This window comes from Scardinius erythrophthalmus (genome assembly GCF_964197995.2).
Source record: "Scardinius erythrophthalmus genome assembly, chromosome: 15".
Classification (NCBI taxonomy): Eukaryota; Metazoa; Chordata; class Actinopteri; order Cypriniformes; family Leuciscidae; genus Scardinius; species Scardinius erythrophthalmus.
Window position 1 is genome coordinate 25,992,261 of NC_138235.1, and position 16,073 is coordinate 26,008,333.

Consider the following 16,073-nt stretch of genomic DNA (forward strand, 5'->3'; position numbering starts at 1 on the left):
ATGCATTCATGACCTCGAGACTAGATTACTGTAATGCTTTATTAGCCGGTTGTCCTGCATCCTCAATAAACAAGATACAGTTAGTCCAAAATGCCGCCGCTAGAGTTCTAACTAGATCAAGAAAATTTGACCATATAACACCAATTTTATCATCACTGCATTGGTTGCCTATAAAGTTCCGTATTAATTACAAGGTATTGCTACTGACTTATAAAGCCCTAAACGGCTTAGCTCCAGTTTATTTAACGGATCTTCTATCGCCCTATAATCCATCGCGCTCTTTAAGATCACTAAATTCGAGGCTTTTGGTCATACCTAGGATATCCAGATCCACCAAAGGAGGGAGAGCATTTTCACATTTAGCTCCAAAACTCTGGAATAGTCTTCCTGATACTGTTCGTTGCTCAGACTCGCTCTCCCAGTTTAAAACTAGATTAAAGACGCATCTCTTCAGCCAGGCATTCATATAATATTTTAATCTTACAGTTAAATTACAGTTACCCCCGACTGAGCCTGGGTTCTCCCAAGGTTTTTTTTTCTCCATTAGGTCACCTGATGGAGTTTTTCGGTTCCTTGCCACTGTTGCCTTTGGCTTGCTCAGTTGGGGATACTTAATTTAATCAATCACTCAACAATACTATTGATCATCATTACGAAACGTGGACGTTTTACACTAGAAACAAACACTGATGTACTATTTTATTTAATACTGTGAAGCTGCTTTGATACAATCTGCATTGTGAAAAGCGCTATATAAATAAAGTTGACTTGACTTGACTTAAAATCAGAAATGAACCTGGTTTTATTGTGAACCATTTATCGGTGCACATTATTCCAAAGAAATTTTGCTTTTTTTTAAAATCAAGGTTTACGTATTTTTCTAATGCAATTAAGTAATAAGTACTTAAAGTCGGCATGAAATCAAATTTGACAAATCTTCTTTTTATATGTAATATTGTAGTGTTTATTATAAATGATTTATCTGTGAACTTCATTATTTTTTTTTAAATTCATGTACCCTTATAATCTTTAATCAAATACATTACCCTTCCCTCCCCCCTCGAAACGACCTCTCTTCTCTTTCGGTCACGTGCCATGGCGAAAGGGTGCGGCCAGAGCCGATGAGGGTGCGGCTATCGAGATGCTCTCGAGGGTGAACTTGACTGATAACAGAGAATGTCTAATAAGGCTGATAACTTGACTTGACTCATCTTGGTTTGTGGGAATAATAAAATAAAATAAAAAATCCTTCATGGGAGGGTAACGGTGGGGAGTCCGGTGGAGAGAAATCCTCCACAACTGAATGTAAACTGGCATTCAAATCTGCCTCCATTTTGTTTGCAACGCCCAACCTCCAACGATCCAATCAATTCCCGAAGGACGAAATCAAGCCCCGCCCTACATTTTTTTCTCATTTCAGAAGCCGTTTCACTCGGATATACGTCACAACAAGGAAAAAATTACAATCTCAACTTCCGTTTCATGCCGACTTTAACTATTTAACAAGAAGTGCATAGAAAAATGAATAAAACAGACACAGATTTGGACAGATTTCTGTGTTTTAATGATTTATTCTATTAAAACAAGAGTATACATGAAGCTTATGACTGTTTTTAATTTACATTAAGAAATCCAGATGCTGAATAAATCATGACATTCTCTTACAAGAACTTTGGTTGTACATTATTAAATCCAAATTTGTCAAACATCTTGTGGCTTAAAGTGCCAGTCAATTAGCTAGCAGAAATAAGATTTCACTTTCTCCATATAGAATAAAAAGCTTTTAAGTTTTGCCTATTCATCCAAACAAAGAAAGAGCATTTTCAATCAAAATTTTTTACATAGTTGAAACGTTGATTAACAGCGATGCATTTTTGCATAAGTTGAGCTCAAATGACTTATACTGAGTACAGTAGACAATCTCATGATTTCAAATTCATTGAAAATCTTGTGTCATATCACGCTTGATACTTCTTTAAAGACGTTTATGTCAAAAGTTTCTTACCTGTATTTCATGCAAGAATACTGTTTATCTACAATGCTTGACATGTCTCAATGACTTTTAATACATATTCCAACATGAACACCCCCCCTACATGTCTTTGCTTTGGAGTCAAAAAGTCTCCATTTAAACTTTCCCATCAGCTCCAGTGCTGGGCAGTTCCACCACCACACTGGACTGATGGATGGGGTACGCGTCGGTCACCAGCAGTGTCTGCTCCATCACATCTGCCACAGTGAACGGAGTCTGCTCCATTCCACCATCAGTCCTTCCAGTCAGAGCAAACCCAGTCTGTTCACCATTCACTGAATATGTGGCTTGGTCTCCTCCTGTTCCTCCAGCAGAGGCTGAGACGACCTGTTCCACCACAACCGTCTCTGGCTGGATAACAAGGTTAACCATGTCCGCTGGTCCTGCCTGAACCTCTGTCTGGCTGGAAGGACTGGATGAGGCAGCTGCATTCTCATCTTCCACAATTAGGTTACGTAACCGTCTTTGTCTGGGGTTGTAGTTCTCCACGCGGTTGTGGATCTGTGAGTGTCGTCGCAAATGTGCCTGTCAAAAGCAAGGTTGAATAAGCTCTTAAGACCTCAAGTAGAAAATATGAAAAAAAAAAATTCTGATATGTTAATCCATAAGTACATCTAATTCGTACCTGTCTGGTAAACTTGTAACCACATTCAGAACACTCGAATTTTCTCATGCCTTTGTGACGTCGTACGTGAACACGGAGCTGCTCGATGGCTGATAGGGCATCATGGGATATAAATTGTTATTCAGCACGGATTACTTTAAACCACTGCCTTTCATATATTCTTGTTTTTTAAATAAATAAAAATAAAACTATTCATATATTTTACACAAAATGTATTTATATTATTTAATTATATAAATAAATGTTTATATAAATTGTATAAAATATCTAAAATTATATAAAAATAAAAAAAAATTACCAATGCAAATATGTAATTCAAGTAAAACATAATAGGAAATAATATATATATATTTTTTTAAATTAACAAAATTAAAACAATGACATTAATGAAAATAATATTTATAATGTCATATAAACTAAACACATTTTATACCATTTATATAACATTTATTGAATGTAATATATAAATTTTATATAATTAAATACATGTATAATAAAAATAATCTACATTTTAACAATGTAAATGTTAATTTATTTCAAGTCAAAAATAATAATCTAAAAAATGATCAATATATGTATCTATCTATGTGTCTATCTATCTATGTGTCTATCTATCTATGTGTCTATCTATCTATCTATCTATCTATCTATCATGCAAGTAAAAAAATGTCACCAAATTGCCTCAAAAGTGTAACTGTATAACTCTTTATGTCCAGATATCTCACCTTTAAAAGTTTTGTTGCAGATGTGGCAAAAGTGTGGTCGGCCTTCTTGGTGTTTGCTGGCTATATGGCGTAATAGAGGACCTTTCTCAGTAAAGCGTTGCTCACAGAACTCACAACTAAATGGCCGCTCTCCTGTGTGTGTGCGGTGGTGTTTGTCCAGACTCGCTGCTCACACAATCAGAAAACATTTGGTTAATAATACTAGAGAAATAATTAATAGAGAAACTGCATGGATTCCGTTTTAAAAATGAATCGGAAAGAAAAAGTTACCTTGCGTGCGAAACGTCTTGCCACAGAGGTGGCACTGGAAAGGTTTCTCTCCAGTATGTGTTCGAAGGTGCATGTTGAGATTGGCTTTCTGGGTAAAAGCATGATTGCAGAACTCACACACAAAAGGACGCTCATTTCTGAAGAGAAGCGCAACAAATACGGTTCAGCATTAATTCAACCGGTAAACACAAAACATGCAAAACTGATTACACACATAAAGATTTCTTCACATTGTTTTATTGTCTGCTCACCACATGCAAGCATATCATCTTTGAAAGGCAGACCGAAATAATTAATAGTATAAACAACAAATAAAGCATGTTTCAGTGATCACATGCCTGTGAATGGCTTTGATGTGCATCTGCAGGCCGTTGCGGCTGGAGGCCCGGTGGCCACACTCCTCACACACAAACAGTTTCTCACCCCGATGTTTGGCCGCCTCATGCAGACGTAGCTCAGTGCGGGACAGGAAACACTTGGTACACAATGAACACTACACAACACATTTTATTAGTAATACATAACATTTGATTTGATATTTTGTTTAGCTTTCAATGACAGGGCATTATGGTATTGCAGACCAAGTTATTAGCATAGCATTAGAGTAACTTACTGCGTGTGGTTTAGGAGCTCCGTGAATTTTAATCATGTGGATCCTGAGATCTTTCTTCTGCATGAACTGCTCAGGGCATGATGTGCACTAAAACGACAAATAAAATTACACTGCCGAAATGTCCCTGGACAAAAGGTCACATCTGACCTCCACAATGGATGATGTACCTTATTGGGCATCTCTCCTGTGTGCGTGACTGTGTGAAGACGCAGCTCATGTCGCTTTTTAAAGGTCATGGTACATTTTGAACACGAAAACACCTGGCACAAATTTTAAAAAGGTGCAGGAAGTAAGTTGCCACTGTGCAACAGTAAACACCAAAAATGACACATTATGGTTATTCCTATTTCATGTATGCGCATTTTAAATCGTCCCCCATTGTCAAACTCACCACCTCTGTTCTGCTAAGACAATTCCTGGCTTCATGCTCCAGCAGGTTTTCCTTCCTGTAGTAGCACTTCCCACATTTAGCACATTCAAAGGGCTTCTCCCCTGTATGTCTCCTAGCAGACATCAAGATGGAAGGAAAAGATCAATCATATTAATTCATTACAAATTTTTTTTTATTAAATTGCAATTACCAGACAGCCTTTAAAGGAACACTCCACCGTTTTTTGAAATAGGGCTTATTCACCTTCTTTCCTACATTTAGATAGGTGGGCAAATGCATTTTTGTCTCAGTGAATGCATTGTTTTAGTTTGACAGGGTCGGCGCTAGCTTAGCTTAGCATAATGAATGGAATCCTTTGTTGCCAGCTAGCATGTCCTGAGTAAAAGTGATATAAAAAATAATAAACAAACAGCACCTAATTACTTCTTGTGGCCGGCGTATTCACAACAAGTATAAATAGCGATGCAGATTAACACTAGGTGATTTCCTAGGCAGATATTGACTTATATATTAAGGACTATATTAGGGGGAAGCACAGGCGAAGCACTGCTACTTGGGCGTGATATCTCTGCGCCCAAGTAGCAGTGCTTCGCCTGTGCTTCCCCCTAATATAGTCCCAAGTCAATATCTGCCTAGGAAATCGCCTAGTGTTAATCTGCATCGCTATTTATACTTGTTGTGAATACGCAGGCCACAAGAAGTAATTAAGTGGGGTTTTTTTTATATCACTTTTACTCAGGACATGCTAGCTGGCAACAAAGGATTCCATTCATTATGCTAAGCTAAGCTAGCGCCGACCCTGTCAAACTAAAACAATGCATGCACTGAGACAAAAATGCATTTGCCCACCTATCTAAATGTAGGAAAGAAGGTGAATAAGCCCTATTTCAAACAACGGTGGAGTGTTCCTTTAACATTAATCTTATATATGTATGTAATATGAATTATATATCTGCACTACCGTTCAAATGTTTGGGGTCCCATTAAATATATATACACAGTATATTCCTTTATATATATATATTCCCATATATGTTCTTTTAGCATAAGATACTTCTTTCAAAAACATTTAAAAATCCACAAAACCCAAAATTTAGAATGATAGTGTGCACATACCTGTTGTGTACTTTCAAGTAGTACTTGCTGAGGAATGTTTTGTGGCATGTTGGACATTGGACAGAGCCTTTCTTGCTGTTTTTAGATGTTCCTTCTCCATTCTCTTTATTGGTGCTTTTAAGTTTGCGCTTTCCCCGTGGAGTCTTTGGGGTTGAGCAAGGTGAGTCATGAGGCATATACTCTTCATCGGTTCCCTCATTAAGAATATCCATACTCTCACCTCCGTCATAGTCATCATCGTCATTGTCATTGTCGTCATCATCGTCATTTTGATCATCAACAGATCCATCCACCTGCTAACAGATACACAATAGTAAATGTAGTACAGATAACAGGTACACAAAACAAGGATTTTGATGTAGTAGAACAGATAATACATAGGGTATTATTAGAGCAACTTTCATAATCAATGCATCCGATTTTCATAGCCAGATCAATGCATTCTACCAAGTAGATAATAGATTTGAATAAAATAAATATCTTCTGGTTGAATATAAATGTACACAGTACCTCAGCCTCACTCATGTCTTGATGTTTGAGATGATCTCCTTCCTCAGTGGCAGCAATGTCCTGCACTTTATCATCTAAAGATGATGGTTTTCTCCTTCCTGCTCCCTGCCTCGTAACAGCAGACATGGGACTTTCCCCGACTAGTCGACTGGGTCCTTTTACACGCCTTCCAGAGCGGGTGGTGGTAGTAGACGTCGAGGCAGGGGTGCCATCATCGCTAGCTGTGACCGGTGACCCGAACCTGCATGCATCAGGTTTATTTTTCGTCCTCTGCCAAGATCTAGTCTTTCCTTTCAGGGTCGGATCAGGCTGAGGGTCTGCAGATGTGAGAGGGAATAGCGGTTTGGCTTCATCCTCTTCACTCAAGGCAGCAGGTGACTGCAATGTCTCTACACCTGGCAAACCCTGGCAGGGTATGAGAGAATCCGGCACTGACAGTCCGCTAGCTGCATTCTGAATCTTTTCTAAATTGCTGTCGTCTAACTGGAGTTCACCAGTGTAAAAAAAATGAAGCAGTAGCTCAAGTCCATCATCAGGGCACTCTAATGGCAGGTCGATCTGTATACACGGCGAGGAACTGGGTTCCTGGAACAAGTGGCTGAAGCAGGCAAGAACATTGCGATGGGCCAGATGCACCTGCCCACTTGCTGTGTTCAGCATGGCATCGCAGAAGTGGCCAAGACCCCTCTGTTTGTTGAGCAAGGACAGCACCCGCTGAGCATGAGAGGACCATTGAGCAGGTATCTCCATCTAGACATGCAGGACACATCAATTTCATTTCAAATTTGATCTGAATGAAATTAAAGACAAAGACAGCATACACTGAATGTATACATTTAAATTAAATATTTAAATTATAAATATTATATTTAAATAATTAGAAATGTAAATGTTTTTTGCTAATTCATGGATATTTATAATAGTTAAAAATATACAAAAAAGTGTGTCTGTTCTGGTTTTATTAATCTATACTGTCATTATTAATAAATGTTTTAAGAAGATATAATGCCAGTAGAGGTCATGCAAAAATCCTTCTTGCTTATTTTGGTGTAATTCGTTTTATGAAACAGCACACTAAATAATTTTTAACATTTTCATTTAAATTGTAAATATTTTATTAATTTTATTCGTGGATATTTAAATAAAAAATGTTAATGCTCAGAATAATGATAACTGTGTGTAAAATACAATATACATTAGGCTGTTCTGGTTTTATTACTGTACTGTCTTTACTAATAAATGTTTCATGAAGACATAATGTTTGTAAGGTAGAGATCATGCAACTTTAAGTAATTCTTGAACATCATGAAATACTGCAATTATTGTTCTACAAGCACAGTTGGTTATTCCAAGATCTTACTTTTGGCGCAATTCATTTTATGAAACAGTGCAAAGAATAATTCAGCACATTTTCATCCATCCATGTTTAATAATGCTTCCCTATACCATGCGGATAACTTTGAGTGATAATCGACAATCTAATTAATTAATATAACCTAAACGTTAACCACGATGTCCGCCTTTTACTGACGCTCCCTAAACCACTCGCCGCACAATCAACTGTGTATGACTCACCTTCCACGTAAATTAGATCGTTGCTCTCATGTTTCTTTTCATATACGGAAACTCGACATATCAGCGTAATGTAATTTAGTAAGTTAATTATATATTATATAGCATCAACTGCTTAATTTGGGCTTAACAACAAGAAGCCATGTTGAAACAGAAACAGGAAGTGACGTTGCAATATTGTTTGAGCTCTGTGGAATCTGGCCATTCAACGTATTACGCAGAGTTCGACTTTCTTCGCATATGAGCTGATTACGTTGTTTAGCTCATGCAACCAAAGTGAGCGCTAATTCTTCAAATGTATACATTTTTTGATAGTTATGGGGAATTATGTTATAGTGGAGTATTAATTCAGAATGGTAGTGTGGAATCAAAGTTCAGTCAAACTCCGGAAAATCTGTTACTGTCCGTCACATGGCACAAACGCTAACCGTGAGGCGCCAGTGCTGCACAAAATCGCTCCTGTTAGCCACCGAGTCGTATTTAACATGTTTTACGCTTCATCTTTGTTTCTGTTATATTTGTGCTTTCAAACGTTTTCAACAAACAGTGACAATGCGGTCTTAAAGTAGATCAAAAGGGGGAAATGAACGGTTTCGATTAGTGGAGTGGAACCACAACAGCATCGTGCAGCGTGATCTTGATGTTTGCATGGAGCCACTGCCAGTTACATAGAAACAGCAGCATATTCACAGAGACTCTAGTTTTACGTATTTCACGTTTCTGATTTGATTAAAATAATTTGTACAGGAGAATCGCCGGTTACAGCCGTTTCTCACTTCAAACAGGTTCGTGAACAACCACGAAAGTGGCTTTCGGTATTCATATTAACAACAGATCATCTTACTAGTGGTTGTTAATAATGTATGATCATACTACAATTTTACACCATATTTTACCAACTAACCTAAATTTCTGTCTGTGTATGTAAGTTATGTATGTATGTACGTACTTTTATAATCTGTCAGTCTTTCTTTCCCCCCCCCCCCCCATTTGTTCGTTTCTTTCATTCTTTTTTTCTTGAGTTTGGTTCTTTTGGGTTTTTCTCCTCTTTTTTCAAATCTAGAAGGCAAGGAAATGCATTTCTTATAGAGAGAACTTTTTTAGTGATGCCAGGTATGCTGATCCCATCATTACTGTCTTCATTCACAGGTGTTCCCCTGCCCTGGATTTATGTTGTTTTTAGGCTCGTTGGAGTTCATCGTGTGACAATGAAAGTACACAAGGTTTCTTCCCAGTCCCAACACGAGCAACGAAATGCCACCAAACGTCACAGCAAGAATAAATGGCACAAAAAAATCCGCAGTCTGGACTCAACTCTGCTAAACACAAGTTCTGGGACTGCAAAGTTGGAGCAACGGATAGCCAAAAGGGAAAAACCCACAGTAAAACGGTTGAAGTTGAATGCGAAGCCTGTGACTATTTTCCCTGAAAACAGTTGTGCCAAGGAGGGAAAGGTTGAGGCCTCTTCTGTGACTTTTGCTCATGTCCACACAAATGGAGGCACAGAACTGGATGACAGCAGCGCATCTGTGGACTCTCAAGAATGGAGTGAATATGCCAATAGTGTTCTTCAGAACGGCATGGAAAGTTCAACCTTATCTGACACAGACCAGCAGAAGGAAGACGAGCTTCAATTCCATGCCCACCTTGACCATACCCACAACCGTGCTATTTTAGTCATGAAGCAAGACCAGGTAGATATTTAACCACTATGATGTTGACTTGAATCAGTGATTTATTTGTTTATGTGTGCATGCACAGTTACACCTAAAGGTCAATTCACATTGCTCTGACAGAGGCAGACACTTATCAGACATTATAATTCCAATTCAGCATGTTCAATCGACGGAAGCTCCGACAGATTTCGACACACTGATCTGACAAAACCGAAAATGTGTCTTTCGCCATCAGTGAGATGGTCATAATGCTAAAATTCAATAAACTTATTTAGCTCTATTAGCTCAATTTGTGTTCTCTTAATAAAAAATGAAGACTAGTATATTTTAAACTGACATAAGGGGAAACTACCAAGTCTATTGTTGTTAATATTTGTATTAACTTATTTTTATTATCGTTATTTTAGTATTACTATTGTGACTATTAGCATTACAGCCAGTTGCTGCAAACTTTAAAATACACAAATTTCGGCCAATTAATCAGCCAGGCCAGTATATATAAGCCCATCATTAGTTTCTGCACGTAGGCTAACTTTTGTGTCTGATGTCTGCGCAGGTCTTGTGTTTCCGTGGAAAGTGCCTGCTCACTTGCCTCTATGGTCATGTAGAGGTCCTGGGCTTCACAATAGAGGAGGGACAACAACCTTACCCCCTGTTCTCACCACCGTCTCACTGCCCTCTCACCATCAAGGCCTTTGGAAACAACTTTGGGGGCTCCAGCAAGAACAAGAAAGAGGGGCTACTGGAAGCCAAAGCAATTATTCGCAAATATTTCTCTTCAGGTAGCGTCACAAGGAGTATCCTGCCTCCCTAATACATTTTAATGACCCATTTTCTCATTTTTGTATCACCCTTTAAGGCAAGGAATCCTAGGTTAATGGGCTAAAAAAATTAACTAATAGATATCACCATACTTACCCAGTTGATTGATTACATTAAGAATGGCAAACATTTTTTGTATTACAAGTTTTTTTTTTTTTTTTTTTACAAGAGTGTTTTGGATGGGTTTTTTTCCACCAGTCCGAAACAACACATAATGAAAGGGCCTGAAAAAACAGTTTTTGCCCGTAGTGTTGCCTTTAATTTCTACCTGCACTGAAGTTCTTTTTTGCACCCACTTTCTAAAATTCTGTTGCAATTTTTCTTTTTATGTCTAGAGCCAAGTAAAAAGCTCATGAGTGAGGTGGACTCGGACTCCTGTGTGGTTCTTCTGGAACCTCTGGACACGCCGCTCACACGCTTTCTCTCCAGCTTCTCAGAACTCGCCGAGATCTTCGGTCTTAACTCTGTAAGTCGGTGACATTTTCAGATTTTGCATGTTCATGTTTAAATAGCAGATGTGTATATTGTTTGTTATGATAAAATGCATTCCCAGTTTAATATGCAGAGGCAACTACAGTAGTCGACATTTGAAGTGGATCAACACCTTTCATCAAAGTTATACATGAATTTTGAACAATACCCGTTCTTGTCTTAGGACAACTTTGATGAACCTTTTTGATCCACTTCGAATGTTGACTACTCCATAAGTAAGCCATTTGTAGGTTGTCTTTCTGAAGAATGTAAACACTGTGGCGCTTTCGACATTGTTTGTTTGAGCACCCTGGCATAGCAACAGATATATTTGTGTCTCTGTTTATGCACTCTGCAGAAGGAGATAAAGTCCCAGGCTGCCATCTATAACCCCGCTCTGTCAGCCGTGGGTGTAACAGCTTTGCGTGGACCCTGTGCACAGGGTCTGGTGATGTCACCTAGCTACAGAGAAGCTATAAGCAGTTTGCTCAGTGCCTGGGCAGGTATATATTAATAGTTGTTCAAACCATATTTTAAAGGAAATGTAATCACAAAAAAAACGGATGGGTTTCTGTAAAGTGCTTAGTTCTGCATGCTCGCAAATCCTCTCATTAAGACACAATGTAAATAAGAGATTCATTGAGCAGTGTACAGGGTGGGCCATTTATATGGATACACCGTAATAACATGGGAATGGTTGGTGATATTAAAGTCCTGTTTGTGGCACATTAGTATATGTGAGGGGGCAAACTCCTCAAGATGGGTGGTGACCATGACATATACTAATGTGCCACAAACAGGACTTTAATATCACCGACCATTCCCATGTTATTACGGTGTATCCATATAAATGGCCCACCCTGTAGACATACCACTTAATTGATTATAATAAAACTTTGTGAGATCACAAGCTGAGATGAGTGACAGCTTTTTAATGCTAATAAAGGGAGCTGTCTTTGCTCAATTTCTAGGCTATATTGTAATCCATTCAGAATTTGAATAAAAGTTAACACATAATGGTAATTGATATTATTAGCATTTGACTTGACTACGTTATCAAACAGCTAATAATGTGTTGCTAATGCTTCACAAACCATGTTCCCGTTCGCCATCTCGAAGTCAGACAGCTGCCTTCTAAGAAATCAGCATCCCTAGAAGTAATGATAGTCCCAAACCCAGAACAGGGGCGGTTTCAAACCACGTTTTTGAAACTCTTACTGGTACACTGTAGTTTTAAGGAGAAATACTATGAATTTGCACATGGTTTGTCTTAAAGCATATTGAAAACACTACACAAATATATAAACGACATTAAAAACTTGTTCTTCACCACAAGGGATCTTTAACCTTAAATATTATAGTAATTTACCAACAGACAGGGTTCCCTGTATAGTTTACAGCATTAGTTGAGAGATTGATTTGCTCAAGGAAAAAAATTATATGTGCTGTACCTGATATATATACAAAAAAAATTGAATCAAAATTTAAATAAAATCAAGAGCTTGTGAATCCGAATCGAATCATGTGTAAATGACAGAATTTTTCATTTTGGGGTGAACTGTCCCTTTAAGAGTATGAGAAAAGGAATTATTTGTGCTCTGTGAAATGTATGGAACCTCATGACGTGAAAAAATTTGTTCCTACGATTTACTAATTCGATTAACTATTTTTTCCCCCCCGTGCGGGGAAATGTGTTCTGTCTTAAGTAATGTAAAATGTTTTTTGTCCACAGGGGAATTTGACCGCTGTCCTGTAATTCTTGTGTGTGGGGGGAAATCCGTTGGCAAGTCCACCTTCAATCGGCACCTTCTTAACAGCCTGCTCAATCAGTGAGTTTTAACAGTTCATTATATCAGTTTACTTATTAGAGGATGAATTTAGAATAATCTTGTGTTTTTGTAGGCTAGCCTGCAAGCCATGTTGTGTGCATGATGGTAAGAAATTTGCATGAATTGTATTTAAAGGTGATATATTTCTCTCTGCCTTGTTGTATGTGTGCAGCACTGTAAGTGTCGAGTTTTTGGAGTGTGATCTAGGCCAGACTGAGTTCACCCCTCCTGGATGCCTTTCCTTATGCACAGTTACAGAGCCACTGCTGGGTATGTGGCACACTTTAAGCTCTCCATTTCTATATGGCCAAATGAAGTGCTAAATCAGAAGAGCTTTGTACTGTAGAAATTCAATGGTCTTATATTTAGCATGTGTTGATTTTACACACCCAAACAAATGAACATGTTTTTTTTCCAGGGCCTCCTTTCACACACATGCGTGACCCAAAGCACATGGTGTATTATGGTCAGGCAGATTGCCACGCTGACATTGATCGGTATCTGGAGTCTCTCAAATCCCTCTGGCGCCATGTCAGTGGAGAGAGTCCTGTCATCATCAATACTATGGGCTGGATCAGAGGTCAGCAAAAATAATTGCACATGAAAGGCAATAAAATGGGAATATTGATTTGAACTGCAGAAATAGGGACTCATTATTGGATCTTGAATGTTTTTGCAAATATTAGGGCTGTCAAACTATTTAATGACGTAATATACGAGTCAGACAATTTAATTTTTAATATAATTGTTTGTTTGTTTTTAATTGGTAGCCATAGTAAATATATTTTTCTTTTTGTAACATATTAATTGTTTTCATTTGAGTTTTTGGTACTAATTTGCTAACAAATGTCTTTCTCTCTTTCACAGGCCATGGCTTTCAGATACTGGTAGACCTCATTCGTCTTTTATCCGTCACGCATGTAGTGCAGCTGAGTTACGGAAATGCTCCACAGTGTCAACTTCTCACCCCAGAGTTCCTCAGAACTGCCCACGGCTGGCACACGCATCCTCCGACGACATCCACCTTGACAGAGGAGCCAGCCAGTCACCTCAGCATTCGATCCCATGTATTTCTCAGCGTCCAGTCAGAATTTGAAGGTGCTGGGACATCTGGAGATATGTAAGGCAGCCAGCTGCACCTTTTTGATTGTAACTGTACCTATGATCTGTTGGCAGTTCTTGTGGTGAATATTTAACTAGGTCATTTTTGGTTAGTTCTACCAAAGTAAATTTCCATCCTGCATTCATCTTAGGCAACATCAGCGCAGTAATGAGCTGCGAGACCTGGCTCTGCTCAGCTACTTCAGTAAGCTTCAGTCCTCAGAACCTGGTCCCATCCGCCCGCTTCACTGCTTCATACCCTACCAGGTTTTTATATATATATATATTATTTAGAATTTTTTTCCTTTTTTTGAAACATTATTTTATGTATGTGTATTAAATTCTGATCATGTTTTATGTGAACACCTTTTTGTGCTCTTATTGTAGGTCCCACACTCATCAGTGGCTGTAGGGGTAACACACTGTGAGGTCGCACCCAACAACATCCTTTATGCAGCCAATGCCAGTATAGTAGGGTTATGCTGTCTGAGTGAGAAGGTTGTGGGCAGAGGAGGTCCTGTTGTACTCTCCCAAACTCCTATCTGTCAATGTGTGGGCCTAGGTGTGTATTCAAGGCCTTTAATATGTGGATTTGAGATGGAATTGTTCTGTGAAATTGCATTGCATATGTTGTTGCATTAACAATATTCAATATACATCATGCAGACTTAAGTATAAAGCTTATATAAAAATAAAGATATAAAGCTGTAATTGTTTACCTGCTGTTGTGTTTTTAAGGTGTTCTGAGAGGGGTAGACATGGCACGAGGTCTGTACTTTCTGGTTACTCCAGTATCTCCCTCCGTCCTGAGGCACGTGAACTGTCTTCTGCTGGGAGAGATCTCTCTGCCTAAAGTATTGCTCACCAAGCAGGTTTGTGAATCAGCAATATACACTACCTTTCAAAAGCTTGGGGTTGGTCAAGTTTTCTTTTAAATAAGCCTCTTATGCTCAACAAGGCTATATTTAATTGATTAACAATTCAGTAGAAACAGTAATATTGTGAAATAGGATTACTGTTTTTATTTTTAATATATTTAAAAAATATATAATTTATTTAATGGGTAATTGTTAAGTGTCATTAGACATTTACAAACCGCTGGGGTACATTTTACACTTTACTCACTGAATATAAGGGTACAGATTATATAAAACCATTTGTGTATTTGGGTAAATTGTCATGTTGACAGGTTATCAACCTGATGGGTCTTTGTTGTCAGTTGTACTTAACTTCTCTTTCTCTTGTTCCAGCTTGGAGTTGATGGAGATTTACCTTACGTCACCACGGACTACAGCTTTGAAGTCAAAGGGGCAGGAAAGCTTCACATCTACAAAGGACTGACAAGACCTGGTTTTATAAAGTCAAATAACTAAGTTCTTCTGTACGGACTCTACTTTCTGTGAATGACATTTGTATCCTGGTATTTGTTTTATAGCCTAAAAATGTAGGTAAAATTTGCCATTGAATGTACAAATCTACACAAGAATCTTGGCTTTTGGAACTGTATACTATGGAGAAAAGTATGAGTGCATATGTTGTTGCTTTATCTCTTGTTGAATGGCTCCATGTTTAAGATCTATATGGGAAACTTGTTTTGATTTGCTGTACTGTTACAGTTTGTCAATATCTTCTTAAAAATATCATGAGTCTTTGTTTTCTTTTCTCAAGTTACATTCCCAAACCAAGATAATGCAGACTGTAAAATATTAAAGTGGGTTTCATTTTTGCCAAAAATGAATCTTGTTCATTTTCATTTGCAGAAATCAAAAATTACATTGAGAAGTGAATAGATCAGGTCACAATTATCCAATTACTGCTGTAATTACACAACTGCTTGGTTTTATCTGTTTAGTAACTTGTTATACTATTTAGTTATTTTAGTGCAACTTATTTTGATGTCATCTTGTTGGCTCTTGCATGTTTGTTGAAAGCCAACACACTTGATTGCAAGATGCCTGTTAACCTTGATGTGCATTTATTCACATCTGCATTAGATATGAGCACATAGACTACACTGGACTTCTTTTGCTGCTTAAATCATGTTAATTGGTGGTTGAAGAGCCAAAATTACTTAAAAACATTTAATGCCTTTACCAGTAGGTGGCAATACAATTCTCACTTTCTGTAACTACTATTTACTAGCATGACTGTTTTAGATAGAATATTGCCAAAGCAGTACACACACAGACAGAAAAGAGAAAGAATAGAAGGAAAATAATATACGCCAGAATGTTGGAATAGTTGCTATTTGCTTCCCTATCGATATAATGATATTACATACTCTTAAAGCCTTAATGCTTTAGCAATTACTCAAAGCACT

General features: G+C 37.9%; 2 protein-coding genes across 5 annotated transcripts; one reads left to right on the top strand and one right to left on the bottom strand.

Annotated features, from left to right (window-relative positions):
* Positions 1-1,544: 1,544 nt before the first annotated feature.
* zbtb48 (zinc finger and BTB domain containing 48) lies at positions 1,545-8,068 on the bottom strand. 3 transcript variants are annotated; one of them, XM_081386281.1, is made up of 11 exons: positions 7,858-8,068; positions 6,283-7,032; positions 5,773-6,068; positions 4,657-4,768; positions 4,433-4,525; positions 4,266-4,352; positions 3,991-4,145; positions 3,653-3,789; positions 3,383-3,547; positions 2,658-2,746; positions 1,545-2,557 (listed from the first exon to the last, which is right to left on the bottom strand). In XM_081386281.1, the coding sequence occupies exons 2-11, from the start codon at positions 7,030-7,032 to the stop codon at positions 2,129-2,131; spliced, it is 2,313 nt and encodes a 770-aa protein (XP_081242407.1). In that variant the 5' UTR covers positions 7,858-8,068; the 3' UTR covers positions 1,545-2,128. The 3 variants fall into 3 exon arrangements, with proteins under 3 accessions (XP_081242407.1, XP_081242408.1, XP_081242409.1); XM_081386282.1 differs by having other exon boundaries at positions 6,283-7,072; positions 7,858-8,019; XM_081386283.1 differs by having other exon boundaries at positions 5,773-6,065; positions 7,858-8,008.
* Positions 7,794-15,691, top strand: nol9 (nucleolar protein 9). 2 transcript variants are annotated; one of them, XM_081386284.1, is made up of 13 exons: positions 7,794-8,639; positions 9,004-9,548; positions 10,087-10,312; positions 10,688-10,818; positions 11,182-11,326; positions 12,556-12,652; positions 12,825-12,922; positions 13,071-13,232; positions 13,520-13,772; positions 13,906-14,020; positions 14,141-14,315; positions 14,492-14,625; positions 15,004-15,691. In XM_081386284.1, the coding sequence occupies exons 2-13, from the start codon at positions 9,063-9,065 to the stop codon at positions 15,124-15,126; spliced, it is 2,145 nt and encodes a 714-aa protein (XP_081242410.1). In that variant the 5' UTR covers positions 7,794-8,639; positions 9,004-9,062; the 3' UTR covers positions 15,127-15,691. The 2 variants fall into 2 exon arrangements, with proteins under 2 accessions (XP_081242410.1, XP_081242411.1); XM_081386285.1 differs by having other exon boundaries at positions 8,058-8,639; positions 9,038-9,548; positions 15,004-15,483.
* The last annotated feature ends 382 nt before the right edge of the window (positions 15,692-16,073 follow it).